Source organism: Taurulus bubalis (assembly GCF_910589615.1).
Source record: "Taurulus bubalis genome assembly, chromosome: 2".
NCBI classification, from domain to species: domain Eukaryota; kingdom Metazoa; phylum Chordata; class Actinopteri; order Perciformes; family Cottidae; genus Taurulus; species Taurulus bubalis.
Window position 1 is genome coordinate 8,445,398 of NC_136590.1, and position 22,591 is coordinate 8,467,988.

General features: G+C 42.8%; 1 protein-coding gene across 13 annotated transcripts in view; it reads right to left on the reverse strand.

Moving 5' to 3' along the window:
• Positions 1-12,289: 12,289 nt before the first annotated feature.
• dock1 (dedicator of cytokinesis 1) overlaps positions 12,290-22,591 on the reverse strand; it is a 163,002-nt gene continuing 152,700 nt past the window's right edge. For 12 of the 13 annotated variants that reach the window (XM_079213915.1, XM_079213909.1, XM_079213906.1 and 9 more), the window contains 6 exons: positions 20,395-20,532; positions 18,454-18,596; positions 17,883-18,081; positions 15,468-15,648; positions 13,968-14,119; positions 12,290-13,136 (listed from right to left, as the gene is read on the reverse strand). In XM_079213915.1, the coding sequence (XP_079070041.1) occupies positions 13,041-13,136; positions 13,968-14,119; positions 15,468-15,648; positions 17,883-18,081; positions 18,454-18,596; positions 20,395-20,532 (909 nt within the window). In that variant the 3' untranslated portion in view covers positions 12,290-13,040. Of the gene's footprint in view, positions 13,137-13,967; positions 14,120-15,467; positions 15,649-17,882; positions 18,082-18,453; positions 18,597-20,378; positions 20,533-22,591 lie in introns of all 13 variants that reach the window. The other variant, XM_079213910.1, reaches the window with a different exon arrangement.

Sequence of the window (22,591 nt, forward strand, 5' to 3'; positions counted from 1 at the left end):
AATCCGCCCTAACCAGTATTCCCAAAAACCTAATTTCGTCTGTGTGTCTCTCCCTCAGGACTGAACTCATCCTCAGAGGGAGGAGTATTTATGCGCAGCGCTACAGGTAGCCCATTGAAAACTTCTGGGCTGGTCACACCCCTCTTTTCTGTCTGTATTGACCCAGATCTCCCTATCAATGAGACCGATACTCCTTTTAACTGCCATGCTGCGCTTCATGTTATTTTACTTATCGCATTAAGGCGCGTTAGGAACTTAAAACTATTGACCGTGCGTAAATACGCACTGGAGCTTGGGTTGAATATGGCAACGTCTATATATTTAGAATTGGTTTTAAACAAATCCAAAGTACAAAGTGGAGAGACTATCTGATTTAGTAAGTATGAAAAGTTTGAGTTAACCGAGTAAATATTCATCCATAACTCGTATGGTTTATATATATATTTTGGATGATTGTTTTTGCGAGATTTTAGTTGTTAGGATATAATAATAAAACAATATAAGGTCCGTTTATGAATTGTTTTTACAAACTTCAGCTATATCTGGCACATGCAGATCACCATCTATCTACTATAAATACTTGCCTATAATACATTTCACCAGCTGATGAATAATGAACAAAGCGGTTTAACAGCTTGATACAAATTTATAATCAACTATGAATCACAAGTGGTTGCGCACTGGTCGTCCGCATGTCTGAACGTGTTAACTTTTCAGCAGAGCAGCGTCAAACGTAAACAGGGAAGACCCGCGTGTGTGTGTTTGTAATACGCCACCTTCTCTTGAAAGAAATGCGTTTGCAATGAACACTTCACACGCGCCAAAAGTTTAGTGTCAACAAGTGACTCGTTGGGGAAAAACACCCCGGAAAACTCCCAAAGACAACAGATATATGAGCCTCGTCGTCACACATTTTACTTCATATTTCATTACAATTAGGAAAAAAAAATATATATATTTTTTTTATTTTAGCTGCTAATAAAGGCTAATGTAATTGTCCAGATTATTACAATTGGAAGTAAAACGGGAAACCTTTAACAACTATGTAAAGTTATAAGATAAAATAAATTTAAAAAAGACAAATATACTGCATCCCACGTGTTGCTTCAATTTTTGAATTAAAATTAAATAAACGCCAGGCCAATATGTGTTCCACATACAGTGAGATATACATACACTGCTCCCAAAGACTTACTCTGAGAGGAGCAGCAGCAGCTCTGATGGCCGACTTCTGGAAGACAAATGGTCCAAGTTTAGATTACGAGGAAAGTAGAATGATAATCACATACTTCAGTCACCTTATAAACATTTTACTTCTAATCCTTTAACATGTTGCCTCCCATGAGATAATTATTATTACACGTCTGGAATTTATCACAGCATTGATGTGACCAACTAGATTATTTTTGAAATATGCTGCTGTTAAAAAGGCCTTGATATATTCTCCTCTATAACAGGCCATCGCTCTGCTTCGTTTAGGACCCTCACAAGTTTACACTCACAAGTGAACTCACAGAGTCCATTTGGAATGTAAGATGACCAGTAGCCTCGGTGGTCATCCCTGTGAAGAGTGGTGGGCTCTGCAGGTTGCTGCCGGACTCCGGCACTAATCGGCAGAACATTCCTCCTCTCCATGACCTTGATGTAATTGTTTGGCTCCAAGGTGTTGTCCCGACCACAGGCTTTACAGCAGAGGCAGGCAGTGGACTCCACGGGGGAGATGTGGCATTTAACCTCCATATAAAAACAGCACAACCTGTTAGGTGTCACACCCAGTACAGCTAATTACTGCTGACTGGACACCTGCATCTAAAATGATGAGCCTTCTCAGCCCGTGAATGTGCATCAAGGGACTTTGTGTTGCTGCGGTATCATGAGACCTTTTGACTTTTAAATCTAATATACGATTTATTAACGGCAGCCCAATTTTCTTTTTGTTTAAGCACTAAAACGACTTTAATTATTTTGTATTACGGTTGATTAAACAGCCGTCAATCACAGTTTTTCCACCTTTCCTCTCAGATTAAGTTCAAAGATGTCAAATGTGGCTCGACATGGCAACCTCAAGCCCCCCCTGTCACTGTAAAGTAATAATCCAAACACGCTGACTGTGTGTGTGTGTGTGTGTGTGTGTGTGAGCAGTATTGTTGCTCTGCCATGTCTGTCTTCATCCCCTGTTTCCTCAAGCTTTCTTAAGGTCATGGGAGCTTTTCTCTGGGAGATCAAGTCAATCACGGCGGGGTCAGAGAGGCAGCGCTGATCACCACAGGCCCCTTCAGGCTGAGACTAGAGAAGCCCACTGCTGCAGGTGATGGGTAAATCACCCAACATGTCTGCTACTACTCCATTTAGAATGTCTCACCACGTTTCACTGCTGGGATGACAGCGAAACCCTCGCTGGAATCAACAAAGACCCTCAGGGTTAATAAGGTTTGTTTTCTGCGTCCAACCTTGGCTGTAACCATGTGGCCATACGAGTTTGACATCTGCTAACTGCTTATTGCTTTGGAGTAATTACAAGACCATTAGATGCACTTAAGGCCAATGGAATCACAAGAGGCCCAGATAAAGTCATTCATTCTGACCGTGTAAACAAAACGATCCCTTTATGGAGCCAGGTCCTGCTCAGAGTCTCCCCCCAGTGGAGGAACAAAGCAAAACAGACAGTTTGAGTGCTAACTAATGCAGCTGCAGCCTGTATGCAGAGTGACGCGTGACAATAAGAACCGGTCCTGCTGAATACTTTGCAGAAAGTTCACTCCTCAGCGGTTCTGACTGTGCTGGAGATTAAAGACCCGTGGAGTGTTGTGGTGAAGGACTTGGCAGATGGAGAGGCTGTCTGGCCTCAGAGCATCCTTCATTTCTACACTCGAGGGTCTTTATTCTTCAAGATAGCGCAGACACGTCCACTGCAAGACACATTTATAATGGGATCTCTAGCTGAGCTTAGCATTTTTCCTCAACCCATTTCAAGAGTCTCAAGGGGTTATATACAGTTATTTTTTTAAAGAACAATCATTACGTCACTTATGCAATGTTTCAAATGTTGCATAATGTCATTTTTGCTTCTTATATGGGAGCATTTTAAACCCACGTGTAGCTGTTACGGCCAGAAATATACTTCTGAAAAAGTAACAGAGTAACAATAATACAAGCACATACATTTAGCTTGGAATGACAATTTATGTCAGTGTTTTCGACAAAAACAACAACAACAATTAAACATTCTAAAAATGACATCTACTCTTTCTCCCTCATGGAAAGAAATCCTATAAATATAAAAATGTCCCACTGTTAGAGAGAAGATGCTACTTCCCTGAAAAGTCGATCGCACTGGAGGCTTCAAGTTCACATATTGAACATATCTTCAGCGGACGGAGGCACAGCCATCGCTCTGCGTAATGAAACATCCGAGTGAAGTAACAAAAAGCACAACTTATTTTTTGAGTGGAGGGGGAGTTTGCCTCGAAGGCATTTGGGTCAACAGAATCAACTACATTTTTAACTCTCGTTAGCACATACATATCTCAAGGTATTCTTCTACCTGCCAGGGCACAAGGGAGGGAATATGTTTCTTAGTAATTAGACGTTCCTCCCTGTAGTCCCCTCTGACCAATTACTGTTTGGCCCTGACAGTCCGTCTCCTGCAGCTAAGGAGGCCGCCCTGCAGACAGCACGCTGACTGAGGGAGAAATACAAGCAGCTCGGCCCGCTGCTGGTTGTATTAGCTTAATGCTCTCCTCCACTGGGCAGATTTACACCTCAGCTCCTGATTACATCCTTGGAGATCAGATGCTACTGGTCTGTTAGAGCCAAAAAACACTCTGCTGGTCTCACCATCAGTTGCAGCGAGGTTAAATATACCCTACCCACAGTCTCCTAGCGTGGTCTTTCAAATACAGACACTTGGTTAGCACAGGAAGAGCCGTGAAATTAGATTTAGTAAGCAGAGATATTTCAACTCTAAATTCCTCCACCCATTAAATTACTGCTGCTTCAAGTCACCGGTGCAAAGATACTGTGGACATGATTTTATGTATAGTATGGTGCTGGTGGGGGGGTCAAGCGTATTTATTTGACCTTAAAATGATATCGCCACAAGCCAGAGGTTTTCGTCACGTTGGTAATTACTCATTTAGGCAACGTGATGCGGAAGGATGCGCTGACAGTGTCGTCCTGATGAGGGCAGCATTGCTTCAAACATGATTCCCTTCGAGGGGCCTCAATAAACCAAAAACTTTACAACGCCCATCTATCAGCCATGGTGCACAGCTTCCTGGGAGGCAACATATATCAGAATCCAGAATCTGATCAGTGTATTGATTTTAATCACACAGAATTGATGAGCTCAAATGAGTTCAGAGCTCAAAGTGAAAGTGATGAAATGTGCTCCACAGTCAGGATTTTTTTTTTACAAGTTCCCTGATTCTAATTCTGCCCTTTATTTACCTACGTACAAGTTTTACAAACTCTGAAGAGGTAGACATGCCAGTTTATTATAATGTCAGATGTAAGCAAACATGTATAATCATAATTCACATTTTAACATCTAACAGTCCAAACTAAAATGGCAATAGTCCCTTTCTTTCTTCCTGAAGTCTTAGACATGAGTTTGCCACCAATCTATGAAAAACAGCCATCATGCCCATATTTCTGAACCAGCTTAAAAATGTAGACATGAGACGTGAAACAGAGAAAAAATACAAATATTTTATTAACCGGCTCAAATCAATATCCTGCTATTGGGACAGCATGCCTGTGGCACTTCTCAGTTATTTCCGCGTGAAGCCGACACTCGCTGGGAACTCTGCCTCCTCATCAAACCAGCTCTCCACCCCCGATGTCTAGGTATGTCTCCTAGCAACACGTCGAACCGACTGCCTGGGAAAACCCACTGCTTCATAATAGCCTCAGCTAATATAGATCACCACCACTTGGCTCTCTCCCTCAACCCAAGATAATAAGCCTGTGTACAAAATGTACATTTTGTATTTAATGCTGAATGCAGCGCAAAGTAACGAGCTCACATTTAAAACGACAACGGTTCTCCTGAGCGTTCTCGTCCGCATGTCCACTGGTCTCTCTGTGCTTGTAAGGAGCTGCTTGTGACAGCAGCTCCTGATAAGACAGTGATGGAGTGTCTGTCTGGAGTGGATAAAGTTGGAGGCAGTACAGAAAAAAACGCATTAAAGTGTTCAATCAAAGGCTCGGATCACTGCTACCAGTGCAGGTGTTTACTTCAAGCTCCTCCAAGAGACGTGCTCAGAGGACCGTTTGCTATCTGCAAAATCTCACACATAAAGACATTTAAAAACTCCACTAAAAGTAGCTCAAATCTGTTTCTATCAGTAATTACTGCCGCTTTTTTAGAGGAGGGCTGCATTGAATGTTTATTTTCAGCAGAAAAGTGCAAATGCGAGGCTGGGTCGCCAACGATCCAGGGGCCCAATTATCAAATCAATCATTTGAGTTTTAGAGAGCCCGTCTCCACTGGGGTCCAACAACAGATCTGTGCATCAGGGAGCAGAGCAGGCGGATCCAACGTCTTGTTTTGACAAACAAACAGCCTCAAATCCAAAGAGAATCCATTAACTATTATTTTGTATAGTATTATTTAAAAAGCAAAAACTGCAAATATAACTTTTCAAACTGCTGGAGCTCTAATTTATAGCAATGTAAACTGTCCCATCAAATCCCCGAAGCCTGTCTCGCTTGAACAAGAGGACCACGATATAAATTATTCCACGGTATGATGTCCTCATCTCTTATTACGTCTGTTATAAAAACATCAATCTTCAGTAAACATGGACTCAATGACCGTGTTCAGTCCATGTTTCTGGAGAGCAGCGCAGACGCTCTCACAATAGAGGACGACAACACGAGGCTTGTTGCCGACACCCAAGCGATGTTTGCACTCGTCATTGAACACAATCCATTCAGCCAGTTTACAGAACCGCTTTGACAACTCCAGCGAGACAGAAAGAGGCCTTATGCTTTCTGCACGACACAATCTGTGACAGCTACCCACAACAGCACACTGTCACCGTGACATCGATTGACTGATGGTGAAGCTACATGTTTGTTTACAAGGAGGCAACAGGCAGCTCGGGATTTAATGCAAATCTTTTTTTCATTTCCATCCAGGGTGACATTTAGAATGGCAACTAACACGTTTCTTTTTAAGATTAATTTGATGGCATGTTCTTCTTTATTAGACAGTAAATAGCATCAGTAAATTCAGGGAGAAAGAGGGGGATGGCAGATGATAATGAGAAGGAACTGTATGTATCCCGAGGGAGAGTGCTGTGCAGCAGGATCAGTAGGAAAGAGTATTGCACATATACATCAATAAAATGTGCAAGTATAAAAATATCAATAAACAGATATTCAAAATATCTAAAATATAGAACATGCCAAAAATATAAATACATTTAACGGTAAGGATCACAAGTTGCTCAAATCTCAAGTTAAAGATTTATAATTTTTTACACATTTACAGAATGTAACTTAAGCCACCAGATAAAAACAACAGCGATGAAGTGATGTTTTCTCTTCTCATTTAGCCACTTGTTAGCAAGCGCCGTTTTTAACACGTAAAAGCTTAAGACGTGGTTATTTACTGACGTATTTTATACCAGAGAACAAAACATTAAAGTCTCTTCAGCTTGTGTTCCCCACAGACCGTATATATATATATATATATATATATATATATATATATATATATATATGTATATATATATATATATATATATATATATATATATATATATATTTTTTTTTTTTTTTTCAGGCTTCTAACAAAAACCCAGACAAAACAACCCACTGACTCCGAGACGAGGGAACCCGAGGTGCAAACATGACAACTCATTTCTGGGCTTTAGGTTTCCTGCAGATATATATTCCTCCATATGCAGTTTAATGTGCAGACATTACCTGCAATTTGATTCATGACTAAATACTTTTCACATTTTCTTCAGCCTCAGCTAAACTTCGTGTTGACTGCTAATTGACACATGTTCGCATGCTAACATGCTAACACGATAAACTAAGATGGAAATGGTTATACCTGCCTAACATCGGCATGTCAGCGTGTGGACGTTCAGCTGAAAGTATGTCTTGCCTGAAAATGTTCATTGCCAACGTTTTTGGAGATGAACTCAAATTAAACTCAAATAACCTATATTAGTCTTTTTCATACATTTCTGTTGGTATTTAAGCAATAGCCGATAACACAGTTAGCAGAACTGCTAACTCCTAAAATACATATATTTATATATATTCTAGGAATGTCGGATACATTAACAGTACTACAGCAACCACTAACTGTGTCCATTACTAGTAGTAGTCGGATTTTGGAAAAATAGCCAACGGAAATCCCACAGACAGCTGTGATTGGATATATGCACGACCGCTGATTTATGGTAATATTTTCCCCTTTCATTATGCGAAAGAGACATTTGCAGCCTCCCAGCAAATGAAAATGTGTCACGAGGGAAGGAAAACACACACATTATTCCAGGCTGGAATGACAAATGAGATGGGGATGGAACGCGCTGTAAATACATTTCTCCTAGAGAGAAGGAGCTTGCTCACAGCTTCCCCCCCACAAAGCCTCTGGAAATCCTCTCAATTAAGCAATGCATTTCCCTCCGCTTTGAGGAGAGAGAGGCTGAAGCATAATGCCTGAGCACAAATCACAGAGAGCCCATTGAAATAGCTGCTAGTTAACTATGTAATATTACCACTGCTGAAATGCCTCACCCTTTATCCCTTTTCAATTGCAAGGTACGATATTGGAGTGTGCACTGGGTATTCTTGATAAGTGAATTATGCCACTGGTGGAACTTTTTATTCCCACCTCACCGCATGTGCTTATCATTGAGATACAATAAGAAGGTAATAGTGACTATAAAAACAAAAGAAAAGATTGGGACCCCCAAGTTTTATTGTTTTACAACTTTACATCACTGTGGATGTAACTGTTTGGCACTCATCAGCCTAAAACTTTTTAATGCATGAGTGAAAACAAATCCGTTGATCTAAATTATATACAATCATAAATATTAAAGGGACTGATTGCATATGGATTCACCCACCTCAAATCAATGTTTAGTAGAGGTACTGCTTTTGGCAGCAACTGCATCCTGTATTCTAGAAAGATATGTATCAGCTTTGTACACCTGCACTTTTCCTCCAATATTCTTTGCAAAACTGTCAAACTGTTAAGTTACAATCTATAAGGTTTATTATTGCCACAAATATTTTTGATGGAGGTGTGGGCTTTGCCTTTGTTACTTCGGGACATTAGTATTGTTGTCCTGCAGTCGTAGCTTTGTCTTTACGTTTGTGGACATTTTCTTGCTGGAAAATAAATCTTCCAAATCATACTTCTCTCGCAGGTCGCAGTGGGTTTCCCCCAGGATTTCTGTATATTTATGTTCCCTTTACCTTCAGAAATATCCCCACTGCAAGAGCGTGCTACTGCAGGCATCCCCATGCGCCATGTCTTTTTCTTCTCTTTGTTACCGTTTTATAAAACTGCTCTTGGTGAAATCATCGCGGAAACAGTTTTTGTATGCAGTGTCTCAAACATCAGCCAAAGAACCCTGTAGCTCCTCCAGAGCGTCCACCGGCCTTCTCAAGGCAGAGTTACAGCTGTGGCTGACCTCACTGGGCTTTGTTGCATTTCAGTAATCTTGTTACAGATTTCTTGACTTTGTATTCATGGTGTAGTTTTTGCCAGGACGTTGACTGAGCAGCTGGTGAAACGAGCCCATCGGCCTTTTTCACAGAAGACATTTGACATGTTACAATAGGAAAACGCACAGTGTACATAAGACAATTAATGATGGCTGGATCCAGTTTCAGGGTCCTGGTGTTGTGCACGAGTAGAACTGAGCCATTGTTAATTATTCCTAACACCAGTATGTTTTATATCCATTAGTGTGGGGCGTATATTTATGTCTTTTTCATTTAACCAGTGCCAAAAAAAATCCTATTTACATTCAATGTGTCCAAAAAAGTCAAAGGAGAAGGGACATTTTTTTTTATAGGCACTGTGTGTAGACAATGTTTGCTTTCATCATCAGTGTCTAAACCGTATGACCGTTGTTTAGCAGTGCAGTGGTCAACCTCTTATGCTTTGCCTTGTCTCCATTGATTGCCGATTAGGAGTGGTTGTTAAGTTAGTGGCCGTTAATGGTCATTCATTCTTCTCACGTGGCACGTTTTACACTCCCGTATCTTTTTACATGGAATCAATTGAAACCGTGAATCCCAATAGTTTGACGATCAAGTTGCCATGTAGAGGGTCGACAGCGCATTAGCGTCGAGGAAAAAGGCTTTAATGAACACCATCATGTTTTTGTTATTGTAACCAGAGTATGGTACTGCACTGAAGCAAGGGTAATGGTCCCGAGAGAGTCAGGTAGTCGAAAACGAAGGAGGGAAACCACGAGAGGAAATAACATCGGTATGATCGTAAAACTTGCATTTTTATTGAATATTACTTACTCAATTTCTTTCTGTGTTTGCAGAGCAATTTATCATCTAGACAGATAGTGCATGGTCAGATGGAGGACCTATGGAGCACATACTGTACCTTGCATTCAGCAGCAGTCTCATCTGCACAACAATGATGCGGCCTCATCAGGATTAAATGGATTTTATTGTACACACATGAGGAAAGGGGAGCTCGGGTGATCTGTACCTGAAGCGTGACCCTAAACAGAATAGAGTATCAGAATCGTTTTATTTATTTTTTAAAGCTTTGCCACTTTCCTTATTCATTCTAGCCTCCTAGAAGATTGGTTCTGTGGAGAATTATACAAAGTAGTTACATTATTTGGTTTATTGATGAACAATTAAGAAACCTTATGTCCTTGATTAACTAACATAGCAATGAGATATTTTATAATCTCACAAAATACCACCCACGAGCTACAGTATCACAAGTGGTCTCCTATGACTGCTTTTACCAAATATAACTCCAAGGGAAAAGATGGCATTCAGTGCAATTAGAACAAGAGAACTTTATAAACCCAACTTTTTCAAAAGGTTAAAACAAAAAAAACACCGTCAAAAAGACAGATGCTACAGTTTGAGCATTTCTCCTCAGGCGAACACCCACTCACTAAGTGTCAGCAGAATAAGAGAGTAAAGGAATATGAACCACCTTCAAAAAAAGTCCCACAAACTGCTTTTACGAAGCACACAACAGGGCTGAAAGATATATTAACAACAAGTGCAAATGAGGATTCAGAAATGTAAGGTTCAACAGAATAATGTGACAACAGTTTTCAGCCACTGGAGCATGAATAACAGCTGGATAAGTATTCAGGGATGGGAATCACCAGAGGCCCCACAATAAGATATTATCACAATACTTAAGCCACAATTATGTTTTATTGCCATTTTAAATATTTTACTGTCTGTCAACATATATTTCATCCAATAAGATCAAGTCTCACCTACATTTGTATTGCAGCAAAAAGAGTTTGTGACTTACCAACACTGGCATTAATGTTGCATCATGCACCTGCCATAGTCCTGACATCATCCATGACCGCCCCAGAAAAAACTAATAAAACTCAAAACTTGGTATATATGCAATATCTCCCAAAAAAAACATATTGCCAATATGATCACCGTCATTACACTTTATATTAGTTAGTTATTCCACCGACACCCACACATATTACTCAACTAATTAAAGTGTAATTCAATTTAAAGCTGCTGAACAACAGATAATTATGCACTGACTTAATGGTTCAAACTCCAATCATTAATTTGGAGTCAAAATACATTAATCCCATCAAGCATAGAACACTCCTACCAGTTGGGCGTGCCTGGAAAACCTCTAATGGGAGGCGTCCAGGAGGCATCCTGACTAGATGCCCGAACCACCTCAGCCGACTCCTTTCGACACGAAGGAGCAGCGACTCGACTCCAAGCTCCCCCCTGATGTCCGAGCTCCTTACCCTATCTCTAAGGCTGAGCCCGGCCACCCTGCGGAGGAAGCTCATTTCGGCCGCTTGTATTCGAGATCGCGTTCTTTCGGTCACGACCCAGAGTTCGTGACCATAGGTGAGGGTTGGAACATAGACCGACCAGTAAATGGAGAGCTTCGCCTTCCGGCTCAGCTCCCTCTTCACCAGGACGGACCGGTACAGCGCCTGTTTTACAGCTGCAGCCGCACCGATCCGTCTGTCGATCTCCCGCTCCACCTTACCCTCACTCGTGAACAAGACCCCGAGATACTTGAACTTCTTCGCTTGGGGTAGGCAGTTTGTCCCCACCAGGAGGGAGCAATCCACCGGTTTCCGGCAGAGCACCATGGCCTCAGATTTGGAGGTGCTAACTCTCATCCCTGCCGCTTCACACTCGGCTGCAAAACGCCCCAGTGAATGCTGGAGGTCACAGTCCGAGGAGGCAAACAGGACCACATCATCCGCGAACAGCAGAGAGGCGATCCCGAGACTCCCGAACCGGATCCTCTCCGCCCCCTGGCTGCGCCTAGATATCCTGTCCATGAAGGTCACGAACAGGACCGGTGATAAAGAACCTGAACCTGCTGCCACCGCGACCCGACCCCGGATAAGCGGCTGATAATGGATGGATGGATGGAAGCATAGAACACTGAGAATAACCTTGTCAGCCTGTGCGTCTTGGAAGGGAGCACCATGACACCCCAATCTATAATTTTCAAATAACGAAATTAAACAAAACCATAAAAAAAAGATTAACTTATTCACACGACGTGTTATTATGCTGCTATTAAGAAACCACCATTATTAATAGAGAAATGTAAGTATGACCTTCAGCAGTTTCTATAATAAAAGAATTAAAAGAAAAAAGGCGAGAAAAAGGACAAAGCTGGCACCTACGATTTGTATTGGCTCATACGCGACTAAACTATATTTCAAATATGGGCCACATTCCAGATTCTCACTTCCAGCTTTGAGAAAGAGAAACGATCGCATGGTGAGCGGACACATTATGGAGATGAGATTGCATTAGCCTAGATAGAAGTCATTCCGTGGCGCAACACGTCCCCGCAATAAAAAACGCCTGTGTTGATAATGATGCAGCTCTGGTGACGGCTGTCAATCAAGCGGGCAGAAAGCTCCGTTACCGAGAGCAGAAGGGAGGAAACGTGTACAGATTGCCAGTTTGTCTTGCATTTGAGAAATATAGAAACACTCGCAATCTATTTCCAGCATCTTTCGCTATAGACAAAAATAATGAGGCAGACGTATTTCTTTTAAAAATACATACATTTGAGAGTTTATTCAGAAGTCATGTCAGTAGTGAATTGAGAACAGTCAATATTATTGAAAACCAAGGTTACAGCAATCTAGGACAAGGTCAGAACAATGATAATGCGATAGGAGTTAGTTGTATGTGCACTCCAAAATGTAACCAATAAAATCCATGATAGGTTCTCACATACCAACTCGGTAAAGTCCCTGTCAATTCAAAACCTAAAAGCCCTTTTTTTTTTGTTTCATATAAATGCCACTTAATATAGTGATACGTTAATACAAAATATGCATGATCAAATCACATAAAAAAAAAAAAAAACGGAAATAGAATAAAATCATATATACAAACCTCTGTACATAGTGGGGATATGAGTAAAAGAGATTTCTTAATGAGCTATGTGGTCCCGTAGACTTGAGAGCGGGTTAGCATTGGAAGCTTATCTGTCTAAACACAGAGTCCCGATAAAGTCTGGAAGTGGCTTGGTGTCGGGCATAGACGGCATCAATGAATTCAGTGACTACTCATCTATGCATGCTCCCTGTCGCAGACTGCATAATCGTCAAACTGTTGGCAAAACAAGATAGGAAGAAATAAAAAACGGAAAAAAAAACATGATGAGAAGGGGCGTGCTGCAGTGAGGTATTCATCTTGTCAAGCTGGGACAGGGAGCGAGGAATGTGTGGGTAAAAACAGCTGCTTTTCGGTGGGAGCGGTAACTGTCGTTTTTGTTGTGTTGTCAATGTGTTGTTTGGTCCTACTGTCAGCGTCTTTGTTCACTGTACTATTCCTGAATCGATGGAGGCCTGTTTCCTGGTGGTCTTGGGAGGAGGTGGAGGAGGGGTCTTGCTGGGCAGAGGAGGTGGAATGTGCTGCAAATAGACAAAACAGTCATCTTGAATCTACCATTTTCTCATATAAAAGACAATCTCCACAAGTTCAGTTCAGCTAAAATACACAGGAAAAGAGGCCGTCTTAGTTTAGCGACACAAAAGGTATACGTTTCATCCATAAGTCAAATTATTAGAATATATCCATGAATATACCCCATATTTATGTAGTCAAATTACAGATTGCACTGTATATGCCCATCCTAAGACACCCGACTTCACGACAGAAACAACAGACAAGGGGTAACTCGCCAATGACCTCGCCTCCGCGTCCATCGAGGACTGTAAATGAAGAGCGGCTGTCACTCAGCCTCTGAACAGCTGCTCTCCCTACACTACACCGTCTGCAGAGGCTCTGTTTTACTACCCGTCCACGGGGCCGTGACAGCGGATAAATAAGACCGGTTAACGCGGTGGCGAGGCGAGAGGACGGCTGGCGTAGACGTCGGTAAACGCAAAGAGACGAGCTCCTGATGGATGCGAGAGGTAAAGTAATCATCCAATCAATCTCTGCTGAGCACCGGACCGGCCCGGAGGGGGGCGGGGCAAGTATAAATAACAGCGGGGTGGACGGGCGGGCGCAGGCGGTTGCCGCTAACTGACTGATGCCTACACTCTGCTGTGACACACAAAGACGCACAAATGTGAGTGAGAAACACACACACACACACACAAAATGGCACAGGACGTGCCGGCGCAGGGGATCGTGGAGGAGGTTGACCCGGATGTCAAGTGCGTGTAGCGGCCTCTTGCTTCATTAGAAGTGCCATGCATCATTAAGGAGCTTGCCACGGCGCTAATTAAAACACCTACCCTTTGATGTGGCGGGGGAGGAGGAGGCGTCGAGGGACTCGTCAAGTCTTGATTATCTAGCAGGTTGCCGTAATCAGCATTGCTGCCTTTCACCGGCAGCGGAGGAGGGGTTTCACCTTTGTCAGAGCAGCCCATCCCATTCAGCTCCAGACCTGTGCGAGAGGGCGCTCATCAGCTCACATTCATCAGGGAAGCACAGTGCAGGGGATTCACGGAAACACTTCAGCTGCGACGCAAAATACATCACATGGACTTTTTTTTTCTTCTTCTACTGGGGAATTCCCTCATCGTTCGGACTAATTGCAACTTTTAAAGAAACAAGAAAGAATTTGAGAAAATGAAATTCACGCAAACCAAATTCTTGCACACACTTAATTAAAGAGGAACTTCACTGACTTTACACCAAGATCAGTGCAGTAGTCATGGGGAGTACTACTCAGGTGTGTAACGTCTTTAGGGGCTCAACAAAGCTAGACAGTTTTCATGTAGAACTTTGTTTTGTCAAAACAGTATTTACATACATTTATAAGCACAATATAAACATTTAATACATGTTTTATTATAATATAATGATAAGGGTTTTAAGTCAAGTGTCACCACCATTGTATAATGGAAAGTGTTTTAAACTGAGGGCGTGGAGGATCAAAGAGAGTTGCATTCTGGGAAGTGTAGCATAAACTGTTTTTTTTAGCTTTACCCATACTCCTCGAGTCAAATTCAGGATGTTGCGGCCCTGTTGCATTCATTTTGCTTATTCCTTTTTATCAAAATGTGCATCTATCGCAAATTCCCCCCGACTTTTACAGAAGCCCAACACTAATAAAGTTCTTCTTTTCAGTTGTTACAAACTGCAGATTATACACAAATCCTGTGACTTGTGATGCTGCGAGGAAACTGATCCATCAGGTAATAAATGACATCACAGCGTCACTGATCAGGTAAGATGTTTCATTTTAAGCCTCTCAGCACCGCGTGTGAATTTGAAGCAGCGTGTCTCACAATGCAAATTATTTTGAATTTTGACGCTGCAATGAATATCCCTAATAAGCGAGTTCATACATTGAGCTCATTACATTATATTTAGCTGACGCTTTTATCCAAAGATGCTTTTGCTAAAGGACACAACGACATGGACTAGCAGAGCCGGGGCGCGAACCACCAACCCTCTGATTGAAAGACACTTAGCCACAGTCGCCCTAATGAGGGATTCTAGTGTTGGCAGCCAGCGCTGTGACAAAAAGACACACTTAGAGAGAACTATGTGGAGCTGACAGCTATGATTTGCATGAGCATTTAAACAAGAGTGGCTAACATGTGCCACAGTGCCATGATTTAGATCAAACTGAGCCTCATTGTGTGAACCGTGCCATGTGGTAACAGTGATGCAAAATACAAAACAAAGTCAGAGGGAGGCAGAAAGGACCTGCAGAGATGATACAACCTCTTGTTTAGTGTGTGTATGTGTGTGTGTGAGTGAGAATAAAGTAGGATTGCCCATACTGGAAACCGTGTGCAGGCTAAAGGAGAGTTTGCTCCTGGGTGTGATGGGCGGGGGTCCCGGCGAGGAGGAGGAGTTTGAGGAGGACAAAGAAGGGGGTCCAGGGGACACGGAGAGGCGGCGGTCTCCACCGATCTGGCTGAGAACTTGACTCCTCGGTCTCTGAGGGCGCAGAGGACTGATCTGTGTGATCATGCACAAAGAAAAACAAGAAGTATCAGACACTATCAGGGAACGAGTCGTAACATAGTGCCCAAAGTAAAACAAGCTAAAGTCAATAAAAAATGAGCTGGGAACATAATGTATTATCGAGCAAATGAGTCGAGTCCGTGTTGAAAGATCAATAAAATATCTTTTTAAGGAGAACATTTTCACACCTCCTCTGGGCTGTTGTGAGTGAATCCACGTGCATATTGAGTCGACTATTGGTGTTCCTAAAGGAGAAACCATTTGGATAAATGTGCTCATTGGGTTGCGATATCTTATTTGTGGTTACAAATCATTGTCTGCATGCAAGACTGCATTCTCCCCGCTTTATTATGGCAGGAATTTGAATACGAAAAGATGTGTCCTCAGGGCTATTCCACACTGTGGGCTACATTAAAAAGCATCTTTGTAATTGGCCAAACCCAAATAGTCAGCCACAAGAGAGACACTGGAAATATCAGCGCACTTCATTCAGTGAAGCAATGCTTTTTTTCCTCTCTCCCTGAAAAATAAAACACAAAACTGACACTGATGGTGAAAAAGCAATTTTCTTGATTTGTGTGTTCCAGAAAACTACTATATATGCTACAACTGCTTTTTAACCACCATAGATCCCTCGGTGCTGTACCCTTGACCCCCGAGGCAAGAGGCTCCTATCACAAGGCAGACGGCTCCACGACTGCCAGGGGCCTTTTTTGTGGATCCCATTCGCACCCTTATCTTAACGCCGTTAGCCGGTGAGAACTCCCACTGGCCATGCAGAGCACCGTTATACCCTCTCTGCTGTAATGGACACAGCGGAGGTGAAGAGGGACATGAGGAACATGAGCACAGCACAGTAGAGAGAGAGGGGGGAGATAGTGATATGTAGAGTGCAAAGAGAACAGGGGCGTGAGAGGAGAAAGCCAAACCTACTACTTCAAAACACCAAATACAACTGAGGCCCGCTCTGTGGCACATTAATGCATGTTTACTGTGTGATGTCCTGTGTGCCAGTGGACAATATGGTTACACTAGAAGAGAAGTCTCAGGATTGCTAAAAAATCAACAGGATTCATCCTCTGTAGACCATGATATGCACATCAAATGTTACGGTGATCTACTACTTATTTATGTTGTGTGCAATCCTCACAACAAGACAATGGTGCTGTAGAGACGCTCTCGGAGAGTCCAAAATGGAAATGATTCAGCCTTTGGCAGCATGAATGTGCTCAGCAAATGTCATGGTAAACTGACTATTAGATTTGGATTATTCCTGTGTGCAAGAATGGCCGTGGCCTGATGGCACTAAACAAACTCGTCAATTACAGACGCTTGGTCAGGGGCCCTTATGTTCCAAACTGTGACGCTCTATTTACCCCTCTAGGGCCAGCTTTCCATTCATTAGATGCTGTCTTTTCAAAATAAAATTCCAACTGAGGTTTACTTAGTTTTTAGATTTACTTAGCTTTTAGGTTTACTTACGCCACAGAACTACTTGGTAAGGCTGAGGAAAAGATTGTTGTTTGGGTTACAATAACTAAAGCACAATAACATAAGTCCACATATACTTGGTTTGACACGGGACAATGACCGCAGCCTCCTGGGTGAAGGTCCTGAGTTTTTTTGACCCAACAACCTTCCACTCCAACACGCACTGCACATCCTATGTCAGATGCTCTGACCGTCTAACAGTGTCGCAGATGGGTTTACATTGAAGTTAGTGTAAAGCCGGCTACAGACGCTGAAGGGTGCCTAGATGTGTCAATATCAGACACCGAGAGGCAGTGACCAAGCGTTGGGATTTGACGAGTTGGGAGTGAGAACGGGTTGAAATGAAAAGACAGGTTTCACCTTTCCTGGCGCGTAGAAACCACAAATATACAGGAATCAAGCAGAAACAGTGTGAACGGGGCATCACAAACCAATACACAATGACACCAATAAGAAGGAGGAGGAGCATCATTGTGCTGCACAAAGCTGGAAACACATTGCAATGCAGAGCGGCTGCGAGTCCAAACCACTTTGTGTTCATGGTGCCAATACGTGCACGTATCAAATTCTGTCACTTCTCACCCCTGCTTCATTTTTTTGTGGACCATGAACACGCACAGCAAATTGTCATTGCACTTGCGTAGGATAGAGAACAAGAGAGGAGCAGGAGAATACAAAAAGGAAAGGAAGAGAGAGAAAGTAACACATTGGTGAATTCCTTGTACATGTTCCCGTACCGTCTCTGACAGTATGACAGCTTCGGCGTGCTGCATAGGGATCTCGGTGGTCTTCATCTCTTTGTCAAAGATCTCCTGGTGCTTACTGTTCCTCTTCTCCTTCTTTTTCTCTTTGCGCTCCCGCTCGGACTCGTCGCGGTCCAGCTTGTCCTGAGACTTGGTGTGCAGCTTCTTTGGCAGGAGAGGCTCCAGGGCGAAGCTGAAATAAACATCAAACAGCCAAACAGGAATAACTGAAATAGTTCGGAGCATAAATGTTAGTTTGATTCATGAAGTTGGTAAAGATGTGTGTTGCATGTGTCAGGTTCACAGTCTACATGAACGCAACAAAAAGGGATAGTTAATTAATGAAAACCTGCATAAGCAGATCCTCAGGAATCCTCTTAGGTTTGAAATAAATCCATCTACAGTGTTAAATATGGAGCTTGAGACTTATCGAGATAACGACGACAGGGATTATCATAAAACCGTAATCCCAAAACAATTTTTAAACTCCTCAAATGGGATGACCAAAAGCCAAGGAGGATGTGTGGTATTTTAAAGCCCTGAAGAACTGTAAACTAGGTGTTACCCATCTGAGCCGGGCCTGGAGGGGGAGTTGTCAGAGGAGATGGAGGTGACTGAAGCCACCGACAGCGGCCTCTGGGAGGAGGGCATGGTGAAGGAGCGCACCATGGAGTGAGGACGAGAGCCCCTCCGTTCGTCTGCTGCCGGCTGACACCACAGAGGAAAAGAAAAACAGGAAACAATTCAGCTTAAAATGTACCGACTGGCTGCTTTGAAGTCATCTGTGCTTTTTTTGTCTATAGTACTGGAGATATAGGGAAGGGCAGGGGAACTATGAGGGTGAAGGTCATTTCTATTCCTCTAAAAAGCAGCAACACAACCACATCATTTCATGGGGAAAAGATGGTGCAACTATTTATTCTGTACTTAAACTGAGCTTCTACAATGAACACATCTGTATTTTAAAGAGTCTGTTTGAGTGGAGAAAGGGTCCATCGCTCATCTGATGGGACGACTTTATTATCACACCCTAGAGAGGGATGGCTTTTCTCTCGTTTGAAAGGTCATCGCCGCTCCCTTTAAATTGAGCGAGGGCGACTTTACCCCGGGCGAGATTACAGGAAAAGCTTGGCCCAGCAACAATTAAATCTGTAGAGGAGGAGAGAGATTGGAGGTCGTCCCCGGCAGCATCCCACTGCAAACAAGCTGACTCCAGCCCAACCTTAAAGCACGCACGACATACATGTTCTCAGTTCATTTGGAGGATGTACAGGAATGAATTAGTAGCTTCATAAAGTATGTGTTAATCACGAGTCTGGTCTTGACCACCATCTTTGAAATGGCATCAAATGCTGTTGATTCATCTTTTTACTGATTATTTACTTTATATTTGATTATCATCAACAGATTTTGAAACCATCAGTGTGATCCAAATAGGAAACACACTCCTCCTTGGTAACTTTTACACCTTGTGCCATGTTTTGTATGTTTTGGTGGTTATATTCATTTAATTTCGACTACACCTTGAATAAGGAAGGTAGCGCCATAGTAGCACTTTAGTAGCACTTACTGATAGCACTTTGTGGTTTAACTTTATTGAAGAAATTGTACTTTCTTGATTCTTGATGTTCTGAGTTTGTACTCATGGTTGAATTGCACTTATTGTAAGTTGCTTTGGATAAAAGCGTCAGCTAAACGAAATGTAATGTATTTGCAATTAATTCACAGCAACCAGAACATCCTGGAATTTCTCAGAATAAATGGTAATGATCTTTATTTATTTTTTCCCAGTATCTTAACTCATATCACATGCTATGGCTTTTATAATAATTATTAACGTTAAAGCAAAGCAGGCAAAACAAACCAAGCCTTTAAATCCTCGTGAAAAAAATGTGGAATTATGTTTTTCTGCAGCTTGTTTCCATTATTTTCAACCATATGAAATAGAAAGAATTCAACATTTTCAGATAACAAACAGGGCTTCCACACCCCCTTCAGCATCACATCCAAGGACTTTTCAGGCCCAATTCTCTCAAAGCAAAGTGAGAGCAAGGCAAAGTTTGAGACACGGATCAAGGTTAATTAGTGTTACACCACTGAGAACTTTTATAATGAGAACGAGCCGGCTTTACAGAAGCTCACAGGCAACAATTAAACAGAGAGACACTTGAAGGTGTGACCGCGTCTCAGCTGTGCGGTGTTACAGTGATGGCAGACCATGTGGGCCCGTTGGAACCGTGAACAAAGCAATCGCATCTTGTATCTGGAAAAAGGAAAAAAAAATGACATGTGGAAACAACAAAAGAAACAGGAGGAAGAGAATCCTACATAATGGATGTCTGGATAACAAAATCATTAATTTCCTCGAAATCCTCAGCCAAACACGGCGGAAGAAAGAAAAAGCAACAGCTTTCGACCCCATTAGCTCCCGCTAGAGAGGACCACACTGAGCTACAAAGCACTTATCATGGAACAGAGAGCTCCAAAAACAAGCAAAAGCTCTTACCAGTGTTTTTACCCCGTACTGTTTCTCCACCTTCTCCCGCAGCTGCTTGAAGCAGGCCTCCAAGCGGTCGTGGAAAGGCCTCAGCGCCTCCGTGACCTTCTCTCCGTGGATGCGAACGCCTTCGGAGAGGTGCGGGATCTGCCGGGGCGAAACGGTCGAGTAAGAAACATTTATCCTGAACGAACCCTGGAGAGAGGAGAGGTTAGCGACATGCGGGTTCTTTATTCATCGGGGGGGGGGGAATAAATTCCCGTCCCGCACATCCAATTTAAGTCACGCGACCTTTTGCCCCCTTGGCTGTGCATACTCGGCACAGGCAGTGAATGTGCATCAGAGGAAGTGTCACGACAAGCAAAAGGCTGTTGCCATGACACTCCCTCCCCCTGCCTCCCACATCCCCACATAACACAAGTATATGAAACAAGGCGAGGAGAAAGCATGAACAGACTATGTGTATAGGCATGAACTGCATGTGATGGATGTTTTCCTCCGAAACCTCTGGCGCAAATAAAGAAACAATGGCCCGTTTCCAGCACGCCGCTGCTTCTCCCATGATTGTAAGAGGCAGGTGGTGAATAGCAAACACATAAGAGAAGCATCTCAGGTAGAAGAAGAGAGAGAGAGAGAGGAGGGGGGACGGAGAGCGCTAGAGCGAGGGAGAGACTGAAACTGCGGAGAACTAGTAATTAGGAAACCCCAGTTCCACAGTCAGAGTCAGCAAGCTCTGCTGACTAAATCTGGCAAGAGGAGGAAGCGTCATCCCTTGGGAAGCGATCTTTTGAGTGATTTTTTTCTTCATCTCTCTTCTGGTTGAAATCACAGGTTACATTTTTATTTTATAGAACCTGGTATTATAGTAAGTAGTACACGCCATCTTTGTCTATGGTGAGGCAGTGGAGGATTGCACAATAACTCAACAGAAAGCCAGCGAAGATGTTACAACCAGCTGCGGTAACAGCAGACTCTTTCTTTCCCATGGCAACTGTGACAAAATATTCCCTGGCTGTCTCACTGCCGTAAGTGAGAAATTCAGTTAGAGGTGAAAAGGGAACGCAGCTTATGCTTTTATGCTCATGAATAAGTAATAGGAAAAAAAACACATCAGAGGGGATTTAATTCAAACGTTTATATTAATTGGTCCTCAGTCAGAGTGGTGTATTTGCACATTTAAAAAACAAGGCAACACTTAACTGCAGAGTGCATCTTAGAGTGCGTCTGCAGAGTACAGTCGCTTTTACTGCTAACAAATTCACCTACGCCTTGAGCAAATAGAACAAAATCATCTGCTCAAGGCACTAAGAAGTGTGTGAAGTATCTGGAATAGGTGGGCCAGTAAAGAGAAGGACTGTGTGTGTGTGTGTGTGTGTGTGTGTGTGTTAACCTGTGATTCCTCTGAGGCTGCTCGCCTTTCTTCCCTTCCTGTGGGAGCAAGCTGCCCCTTCACAGCAGGCTGCAGCAAGTACCGACTTCACTCAGCTGGCACACAACACCAATTCAGTTTGGTGATGCAACCTTTTGTAATAATCTCAAACGGTGCATGTTTTATTTACACACGCTTCAACACATGGTGGGCTTATTAACGGAGACAAAATAATGACTAATGCAGGGAAACACATCTATAATGTTATCTCCAGGTTCTCAACCATGTAATACACTTCATTAATACATTAAACAGCAGCCAATGATAGGAGGAGCACATAGTGAGCTGATTGGCTTGAAAAGAAGTACGGACATAAATAAATTATATAAAATCCAGGGTATTTTACTCTCGAGAATGTTTCTGTGCTCCACAAAACCAAAGCTCTGGCACAGAAAGATCAATGAGAGAAAGCTACAGACACCCTGCGAGGATTCCCCCTGATATCGAGCACCTTCTTGATCACCGCTGGGACCTCTTGGAGGAGAGAGGAGAGGAGAGGAGAGGAAAGGAAAGGAGAGAAGGAGGCTGAGAGAGAGGAAAAGGTGAAAGCAAAGAGAGGCAGAAGGGATTGAGGGGAGTCCGGAAGGACCAAGTGTTGGGAGATGAAATGGGGAGAAAGAAAAAACAGCGAGAGTGAACGCTGAGGCAAGATTCATGTCTCTCAGGATACCCACATCTTTTTATAGACCTTAGGATGATTGAGTGCGACTGAGTGGCGGCATGGCAACAGAAATCTGCTTGGTGGCGGCCCAGAGAAAAGCTCAATGTGGAAGACAC